General features: G+C 41.6%; 1 protein-coding gene across 5 annotated transcripts in view; it reads right to left on the bottom strand.

Annotated features, from left to right (window-relative positions):
* Positions 1-10576, bottom strand: part of LOC109957328 (regulator of G-protein signaling 3-like) — a 37021-nt gene that overhangs the window by 12320 nt on the left and 14125 nt on the right. For 3 of the 5 annotated variants that reach the window (XM_020595117.1, XM_020595119.1, XM_020595120.1), the window contains 3 exons: positions 7602-7662; positions 6982-7102; positions 2438-2700 (listed from right to left, as the gene is read on the bottom strand). In XM_020595117.1, coding sequence (XP_020450773.1) covers positions 2438-2700; positions 6982-7102; positions 7602-7662 — 445 coding nt within the window. Of the gene's footprint in view, positions 1-532; positions 1176-2437; positions 2701-6981; positions 7103-7601; positions 7663-10576 lie in introns of those variants that run through there. The other 2 variants (XM_020595118.1, XM_020595122.1) reach the window with 2 other exon arrangements.

Raw genomic sequence — 10576 nt, forward strand, 5'->3', positions numbered from 1 at the left:
CCTACCAGACTCTATTCATAAAACCGCCCATTTATTGATTAGTCACGAGAAAACTGATGCCCCACCGCGACACTACAACAAACCTACACAGCGATTACACCGGCACAAAGAGTAAAGTGAGCTCTTTAATCAGTTCTAGTAGGTTCTACTGGAGTCTACTGCATGGGCATCATTCTACTGCTTGTCTGTAAAATACATCTCTTTGTCTTGAAGCAAGTCTTGGACCTCCAGCAGCTGCTTAACACAGCAAGGACAGAAGACCACACCTCCTCACAAGGTAAATAAGTCCTCACCTGGCTAAATGTCTACTCACCTGGACAGGTAAATACTGTCACTGCCTTTTCACGTCAGAGGTCCATTTACAGGTTTTCATCTGAAGCTAATGTCATTAACTGATCAAACAGTTTTGAGTGATTTCACCCTGAGGTTTAGTTTAAAGTGTTGTATGTTTAAACATCAGAGACATGAAGCCGGTCTCACTGATCAGATTTAATCAATCAGTTGATACACATCCACCCACACACACACACACCTGAGGCAGGTTCTGTCCGATGCAGGTTTGACACAGTCGGTGGATCGTGTACATGACAACAGAGAAGGTTGTTGGTTCAGATCCTGCAGCTCCGCCTGTCCATGTGGTGTTCCTACAGGGCTGAACCAGGTCCAAACAAACATCGAATCCCAATCCAGATTGATAGTCCAGACTTTACAAAACCCAGGACCACGTACCAGCTTGAATCCAGGTCCAAAAAAAGAGAATCATATCTAATCCAGATCTAGACTTCACAAGACCAGAGCCAGACACTACCCATCTCAGGATTATAGGGCCACGTCCAGGTCGAATCAAAAGCCAGGATTCACAAAACCCATCTAACCCAGTACCAGGTCTAAACAGGTCCAGGTTTCACAAAACCACACACTGGTGGAACTAGAACCAAGTCGGTTCTGGTCTAGCAGCAGATTTATTCCAGGTTCAGGTTTGTCTGACCACGTTCAACTGGTCCAGGTTTCAGATTGGACTGAGTGTGTGTGTGTGAGTGTGAGAGAGAGAGAGAGAGAGAGAGCGAGAGCAGAAGAATAGCAGGAAACACACTCAGACCCACAAACATGGGATGTATCCGTGTGATAAGACACACTTCCTGAACACTTCCCCTCCCCCCAGTGTGAATGCTGCCATCCTGCTTTTTCTACTGTGACTGTTTTTATAAAAAAACTTAATCCTTCATTGTTACTCAAACTAAAGAATAAAAACTTAATAACTGTTAAAAAAACTGGATTTAACTTGAAAAGTCTGTTAAGTGTCAGAGTAGATCCTCTGTGACTGCAGCACCCAAACAACAGCGGCACATGGGCTGGAGCAGCATCTTTTGTCATTTATAGGGAACCAGAACACACCTGACATCTCATGCACTTCACTGTGGGACAATGTTTTTTAGTTTTTGATTTTCTCTTCCTGTTATTTCATCCCTGTTTACACATAGATCAAACTGTAAACAGATTAGATTAATTATTCTTGCAGGTTTAAACAGTAGACTCAGATTCAAGTTTAGTCCAGACTTTTGTGCAGCTGTGGCTCAGGATGTAGAATGGTTTGTCCCCTAACTGTAGGGGTCAGTGGTTTTATCCCTGCCTTCTCCAGTCCACATGGCTAAGTGCCTTTGGGCAAGATACTAAACCTTAAGTGGCTCCCGGTGGTACCACTGGTGTACAAACATCTTTGTGAACGGGAAATAGTGTAAAGTGCTTTGTTTATTGCATAGAAAAGTGTGATATTAGACCATTTGCTCTTTGCATTTGGCTGAGATGGTCAGGGTTAGTGAGAGTCCTCACAACAGTACAAACATATCTAAACCATGTAAACTTCACGTGAATCTCTGAGTCTTTCACAGAACAGCATGAAAACCTGCATGTCACCACAGCTCTGATCCCACTGGGTGGCAGGTCCTGAGTCTATTTCCTGATTCTCTAAAGTTTTGAGAGTTGGATGTTTGACTCCTGCTGGCTACGTCCTCCAATTACAAACCAAAGTCAGTCAGTCTGCCTTCTTACTAGTATTCATGCACTATAAGCAATGTCAGAAACATTTAGCACGATCACACCACAAACATCTGGCTGAAGCTATCATGCTAGTATTAGCAGCTGATGCTACTCTCAAGGCAGCAGTAAAACACACCAAACCACAAGTAAGCTCAAATTGTGAATGTAAAGTCTTGAGGCAGGAAAGTCCAAAATCAGGATTTGAGTTCGGGTTCAACCCTCAAATTGAGTCTTAAATCTAGTTTAAAAAAAGAAAAAGTCAGGCCCCATTAATCCCATGTCAAGTCCAAAGTGAAGACAGGTAACTCTAAAGGAAAATCACAAGTCAAGACCAAGCCCAACCTCATATAGTTGTCATTTTTACATTTACATGTTTGACTTTAAGGGGAACATAACTCACCGTCAGTCTCTGGGTGCTGCTGTAGTCTCGGGTGGCGTGACCCTTTTTGGCATTGGCATAGACGATAGAGACATAGCTGCTGTAGTTGGCATTTGGGGGGTCGAGGCCTAGGGGCCGACCGGAGGTCAAGCTGTGGTTCGTCAGGCCTTTGGGTCCATTGGTGGAGGTGGTGCACTTTGACGGGTTGTTTGTAGTGGCAGAGGTGGTGGTGATGTGGTTTAGGCCAGTATCTGAAGCAGAGTCTGGAGTCTTCCTGAGGTCTGCTGCAAGGAGATAACCACCATCATCATCATCATCATCACCACCCACTGCATCATCCCAAGACCATGCCATGGTCTTCCAGAACATCCTAACTGCCCTCAGACCAGCACAGGGCAGACTGAATTCCAGAGCCTATGTCTCAGGATCTACAGAAATCTGTCCACAGCTCCAAAGAACAAAACAAACATTAAACAGAAAATGTAAACAAGGACAAACAAATGTTTTTTAAAGGAACCGGCAAACTTCCAACTGTAAACCAGAATCAAACCGCTGGCCTCATTTAAGTCTGTTCTCTGATTTTAGTCTTTATGCTACAGAATAGGCCAGTTTAATGTTTTTGCCTTTAAAGCAGTTTAAAAGTAAACAGAGCTCCACAGAAACATCAGAATCAGTCTCCTCAGAAAATAAACAGCTTCTCAGGACGCGTCTCCTGAATCCGCTCGGTCTGTGGTTGATGAATCTGCCAGTTCAAATCCTGAAACTCTGACGAAGTAAAACCACATGTAGTGCTGACCACTACTGCATCGGTTAGTGATGCTGCTGATGGTACTAGTGACAGTTCTTGACACTGAGCACAGCTGCTGCAGTTACAGATGAACAGAAAACACTATGTGCTGTTCTTCTTCCTCTTCTGTTGTCCTGTCTCTCTCTGCTCAGTTGGCGAGGGCAAACAGTGATGAGAGAGAGAGGGTGGGGGCAAAGAGGTATTGTGAGGGTCACATGGTTACCGGGCAGCTTCTCATCACCATGGTAACTGTGTGGACCCCTGCAGAGAGAGAGAGCAGGAGTCCATTTGAATCTATATAGACTTCTCCTTGCTCGTCCCTCTCTCTGCACCTCCTATACAACCATATGGATCGTGTCTTTCGCAGCTAACAAAGCTAATGTGTTAGCATGCATGTGTCAGCTAAGCTGCTTGTACTTCACTCGAGTATTTTTATTTTATGCTACTTTACACTTCTATGCACTAAATGTCAACGGTAATTAATAGCAACTTATTTTTAATGCACATTTATCTGACAGCCTGAATTAATTTACACATTAAGAATGTTACATACAAAATGTAAAGAGCTTATAAAATATGAAGTTTTGTTACAGAGTAGACTTTACAGTAAATACAAATAGAACTGTATCAGTTTATCAGCAAATATCAATGTCACTGGTGTCATTTGTCAAGCAAAAATACCAAACATTTCACTGTTACAGCTTCTCAAATGTAAAGAGATGGTGCTTTTTCTTTTAAGGAATTTAATATTGGTCAGTTATTTGTAATATGTTGTAATAGGGTTTTGTCACTTTGGGTTTTTTCTAAGTTTTAAAAACCAAACAATTAAATAAAAAACATTAGCAGCAGATTAATCCATATTAAAATTAATCAGTTTCAGTGTGAAATAAAACCGTTAAAATGCTGCTTATGCATTAATGCAGCATTTATAATCTAATAACAGACATCTCCCCCCACCATCACCACAGGGGGAAGCATTGAATAAAACCTCTGCTTGGCACACCAAAATGAGGACAAACTAAAGGGGCTGGCCCATATCAAGCCAGCCACTTGACCTTTTCATTCATTATGCGAGATTGTTTTCTGCAATGCTAGCCAGGCACTGATGCCGTTTTGAAACTACTAAACAAGCTGCCGCAGTCTGAGAAGTTAAAATCACTTTGGAAAATAGTGTGGATGTGTAATTGAAGAATTCGCTCATATTGTAGTTCAATAGTGCCAATCAAATTTCAACTTGAATACCGAACAGAAATATGCCTGACAATTAACTGGAAGAGCCAGGGTCTGTCAGAGATTTCTTCCGTTAAAGGGAGTTTTTCCTCCCCACTGCTGCCAAGTGGCATTTGTTTGGTTTTTCCTCAACAACAACAACAACAACAACAACAACAACATCTAGACCTTATTTTGTAAAGTGTCCTGAGACATCTTTTGTTGTGATATGGCGCTATACATATAGCATTTAATTGAACTGAATTGCTAATCTTCCTGGGCTCCATATTTAAATACAAACCCCAATTCCAATAAAGTTGGGACATTGTGTAAAATGTAAAAAAATAAATAAATAAAATACAATGACTTACAAATCCTTTTTGACCCATATTTAATTGAATACACCACAAACACAAGATAGTTAATGTTCAAACTGAGAAAATGTATTGTTTTTTTTGTTTTGTTTTTTGCAAATATTCACTCATTTTGAATTTGATGTCTGCAACACATTCCAAAAGAGCTGGGACAGGGGCAACAAAAAAGTTGAGAAATGCTCAAAAAACACCTGTTTGGAACATTCCACAGGTAAACAAGTTTATTGAAAACAGGTGAGTATCATGATTGGGTATAAAAGGAGCATCCCAAAAGGCTCAGTCAAGGATGGGGCGGGGTTCACCACTTTGTGAACAACCGCGTGAGCAAATAGTCCAACAGTTTAAAACCAATGTTTCTCAATGTACAATTATCAGGAATTTAGGTATTTCATCATCTACAGTCCATAATATCATCAAAAGATTCAGAGAATACAGAGAAATCTCTGTACATAAGAGGCAAGGCCGTAAACCGACACTGAACACCCATGACCTTCGATCCCTCACTGCATTAAAACCAGGCATCATTCTGTAAAGGATATTACCACGTGGGCTCAGGAACACTTTGGAAAACACACTGTCAATTAACACAGTTTGTCACAACATCTACAAGTGCAAGTTAAAACTCTACCACGCAAAGCAAAAGCCATACATCAACAACACCCAGAAATGCCGCCGGCTTCTCTGGGCTCATCTGAGATGGACTGATGCAAAGTGACAAAGTGAGCTGTGGTCTGACAAGTCCACGCTTCATAGTTTTTGGAAATCACGGATGTTGTGTCCTCCAGGCTAAAGAAGAAAAGGACTATCCACATTGTTATCAGCACAAAGTGCAACTGCAATCTCATTTAGATTGGTTTAATATTGGTGACAAATTTCAATCAGGCTTTAAGCCCCACCATAGCACGGAATCTGCTCTGCTGAAGGTCCACAATGACATTGCTTTGGCCCTTGATGCTAAGCAGCCTGTCATTTTAGCTTTAGTAGATCTATCAGCAGCCTTTGACACCATTGATCACACGGGCCTGATCTCCCGCCTAGAACATTATGCTGGCCTAAAAGGCCCGGCTCTGAGCTGGTTCACTTCCTTTCTGACCAACAGGACCTTTTCTGTCACCATTGGGGAGTGTTCCTCTACAGTGGCACCCCTCAACTCAGGGGTCCCTCAAGGTTTGATCCTGGCCCCGTTACTCTTTTTTTTGTATACGTTACCACTTGGTCCAATTATATTAAGGCATAATGTGCATTTTCATTTTCATTTTTATGCAGACGATGTCCGGATCTATATGCCCCTGACCCAATGTGATTCCAATGCTCTCGCTCCCCTTTTTAACTGTATCCGTAACGTCAAACTCTGGCTCGCTCAAAACTTTCTCCACCTAAATGAGAGCAAGACTGAGTACATCGCTTTCAGTCCAGACTTGACCACCCTGAGACCCAAGCTAGGTGCCCTGACCCCTTCAGTCACTGACACTGTTAAAAACCTTGGAGTAATATTTGACAGCAGTTTTAACTTTGATAAACAGCTTCTTTCATTTGAGGATGCTAGCAAAAGTGAAACCCTTCTTGTCTCATGTAGACTTAGAAAAAGCAATTCACGCTTTTATTACGTCCAGACCTGACTACTGCAATGCCTCAGTGAAATTTAGAATTGATTTTAAAGTGCTCTTATTTGTTTTTAAATCTATTAATGGCCTCGCCCCCTCATATCTTTTGGATCTTGTGTCTGTCTATTCTCCCTATAGACCCCTACGCTCTGCAGACCACCTATCTCTAGTTACCCCCTGCTCTCGTCACAAAAAATGGGGCGTTCACTCTTTTAGCCGTTATGGCCCTAGGCTGTGGAACGTGCTACCTCTAGAAATACAGTCCATAACCGAGTTGGCCCCTTTTAGGGCAACTCTAAAAACGTACCTTTTTAGACAGGCCTTTGACAACTAATCCAGATATCTCTTTTGCTGCTGTTTTATTATCCATCTTGTCGATATGTCCTTTTCTTGTTATTTTTAAGGTCTGCTATGCTAGTTATGTTTTTTTTTTAATGTGTTCTGTGAAGCCCTTTGTGCTCCTTTTGCGGGTTGTAAAGTGCTATATAAATAAAGTATTATTATTATTATTATTACAAAGCTTCAACAGTGTCCTCAGTTCCCAAAAGTTCAAAGCATTGCTCTGATTGGCATTAGAGATATTAAACTCACCGCAGTGTGGTGCTTTGTTCTCATCCATTTTGCTCTTTGAGCTGCTCCTCTGCGATGTCACCCTCAGGTGTTTGCGCTGCCCAAACTCCTCCCCCAGCAGGTAGAACCAACCAATCACAATCTGCAACACAAGGGTGTAGGTCAATAGGTCAGTCAGTCATGCGATACATCTCCCGTCTCATATATGATCGTTCCTACGTCCTATGTCAACCTGGAAATTGATAGTCAACCAAGGACGTAGGACATTCCAGCTCTCATATCGGCTCTAAGGACTGAGGACGGTGCTGTAGGAGCCATTACCAAGGATACACCAACCAGCGCCCTTTTATCAGATATTGGACGTTTCAGATAAAGGATCTGAGGAAAAGATGTCTCATGTCACTGATAACATGTTTCATTGAGTCCTCTCTCTCCTCACTTCTTACATGGGTGGGACTAAGACAAGGAAAAGATATAAATGAGGGATGAGCGGTGCTTATATGAGACTCGGGATGTACTCATGAGCTTCCTCCCTAGTAGGAACATGTTTTGTTTATAAAACAGATTTAAAAATGTGAAAATAGGAACTTCTCTGTAGCCAGAGCTCCAAATTTTCTGTGTACTGACTGTCTCAGACTCACCTTAGAGGATGAGATGAGAGAACCAATCCCAAAGCTCATACAGCCAATCAGCTGACTGCACCTGAGAAAACACACAGTAGTAAACAAACGGAAAGTTAAAAGGAAAACAGTGTATGAAGAGATGCAGGTGAGTGTTGGAGTTGTTCCTGATGTTCTCTGCCGGACACTAAAAGACAAACTCACAGCTTTGAACTTAATATTTTTTATGAATCTTGGTTTAAAACAGATGTTTCTCACCTATGGCTTTTCTTAATGAGGTGATATAGTATTTTACTTTTTGTGCTTTCATTTTCAAGCCAAATCGATTTTCCAGGTGGCTGATAATGAGAAAGGTATAAAACCTGTTCTTTGTTAGTCAATGAGTCATTTTAAACTATACAGGCCCTACAACACAAATTCTGTTTTCAAATCTGGCTGTGGCTGATAGTTTTAGGTATTTGGGAATATATATATATCACTACACTGAATTATATAAATAATGCTGACACCACTTACAAAAAAGCCAATCAGAGATGATTTGTTATTAGGAAAGTAGAAGTCCGAAGGTCTTGTAAAGAGTGTAGATCAGTTTAACAGAGTATCCTGGTCTCCAGTACCACAGTCTGCTCTGGTAATTACACAGTGGCCACTAAAAATAAACTAGCAAGAATTGTTAAAACAGCTGGAGAAATAGGATGACCACAAACCTCATTGTTGTATGAAACGGCCTAAGTTCGGCCTATTGTGGCCGATGCAAATCACTCTTTTATTCAGAGTTTGAATTGATGCTCTCAGTATGACATTGTAGTACTGAGTACCTTTAACAAGTAAAAAGTTAAAGATTTGTTTGAATCCGTATTTGATTTTGTGGTTACTTACCATTTTTTTATTGCTTGGTGTCAGGTTTGCTCGGCTGCACCTCCCTCTTTGTGTTTTTCCATCCCCGATCATGTCACTTGACACACCTGCCCCTCGTTTCCTTGATTACACCAGTTGTTTTCACTCAGTCTTTCACCTTATTTATACCCATTTCACACTTCCTTGCTAGTTCGTTCGCTCCCACACCGATAACCAGTGCTTCTTTGTTTCATTTGCTAGAGTGTTTTCTGTTTTGAGTTATCCTAGCCTATTTTCTAGATTATGATTTTGTGTTCTGCCCGGCCATCACGCTACACCTCTCCAGTCCCTCCTGACCACCTCCCCTACGGATTACTTTCTCCGGACCATACGCCTCATTGCTCTACCAGTCCCACTAGTCAGGTTGATGCACAGTCCTACAAACCACTCATCCCACCGTTGTCTTCTCCTCTGCCTTCTCAGCCATCGTTCATCGCCAGTGACCCGGTCAGTTCCGCAGCTTGGCCCTTTTCCTCAACCACGGACTTGAGACTCATTTCTTTACTGATCAGCACCCGGTTTTCCCAATACTCATAGTCACCTTGTTCTATTTCGTATAGGCTTCGCCCTCTAAGAGCTGTCACTATTAGGTTTATCCCTCATGCATGCACAGTCCTGAAGAGATTCTTTCGCGCGCGGTGCCCTGCAGTGCGGTCTGATCGCTGTGCGCTGGTGCGGTGTGTGCCCTGCTACATTCACACACACACACTCCATGCGCCTCCCCCATCACATATGGCCCCAATGGCCATCTTTTCTGTGATGCGCCCACTGGCGCTAGTTCTTTTTTCCGCACGCTGCGCACTGGTGGGATGTGTGCTCTGCTTCATTCACACACACTCACCCCGTGCGCTCCATTGCACCTGTGGCTCCGTGGTGTTAGGATTGGATTTCAGGAGTTAAAGTTATTTTTCTACCTATCATCAGTATTATTTTGCTTTTATAATGGAAAAGTTCAGTATGACTATTTGTCTGTGTTTTATTAGCAGCTCCATATATCAGTATTAATCTACCTTTTATGCACGCATCATAGTCATAATATTCAGCTTTGAGTCAACTAGTAGTATTTCTTGTCTTCTTGGTGAAATGTGCATAAATTGATTGCAGAGATAAGTGTCATCCTGGAAACTATAGATAAGATGCTAACTGCATGTTTAAATAAATAAATTAGAAAATAAATCTACGTAAAGCTGATTCTTGTTTCCTGAGTGTTACTTCTTGGGGCCTTCAGATAAAAGAACCGACTGAATGTAAAAATTTGGTGCCGTGATTCCCAGATCTGCCCATTGGCTCTGACAGACGTTCTGGTTGAAGAACCATCGGAGAGGATCAGAGAAGTCTCCAGCCAGACACTTTTGTGGCCACATCAAACAAAAGGTAAGCAGAAAACCTTTTCTATTCCATAGAGAATTTCTGCACATTGGATAATCTAAATTCTAAAGTGTCTGCTTGAAGACGGCATCTGATCTGTCAAGTTTGATTTATTATTCTGCTAAATGTAATGGAATGAAATGACACAATTTGAGTTTTATTAATGTTTGACTGTATTGAATCTGGTTACATGTAGAGTTCACAAGCACATATTTCTCACGTGAGGGAAAGTCAATAAGTGTCCTGGTCCTTTGCGTTTTGGCCTCATAAAAGACTTAAAATTCTTGGTGAATGACCTAAGGTTGTCTTCTAAATTGTTAAGTGTACAGTGCCTTTGCGAAAGTATTCGGCCCCCTTGAACTTTGCGACCTTTTGCCACATTTCAGGCTTTAAACATAAAGATATAAAACTGTAATTTTTTGTGGTGTTGTATTTTGCTGCGGAGAAATTGCAGCCGAGAGATGCCCTTATAGTGAACATCAGCAGCTGCCGATGGGGGCTGTCTGATGAAGAGATGCTCACATTGTGCATTTGGTATGCCACAGTTTTAATAAAAAGGAGAATCCCCTTTCCTGGGTGAAACCTGATAATTGATATTATGATGTAAAACAATAAGGACACAGGGATAACTTTGTTATTTTCCATATGTGTGGGTTGGCTTCCTACTTGTAGAACTTTTCAGTGGACATGTAGTGTATCAAACTCTTGAGTTTGAAAATTCCTACATTGAA

This window comes from Monopterus albus, unplaced genomic scaffold, assembly GCF_001952655.1.
Source record: "Monopterus albus unplaced genomic scaffold, M_albus_1.0 scaffold26.1, whole genome shotgun sequence".
NCBI lineage: Eukaryota > Metazoa > Chordata > Actinopteri > Synbranchiformes > Synbranchidae > Monopterus > Monopterus albus.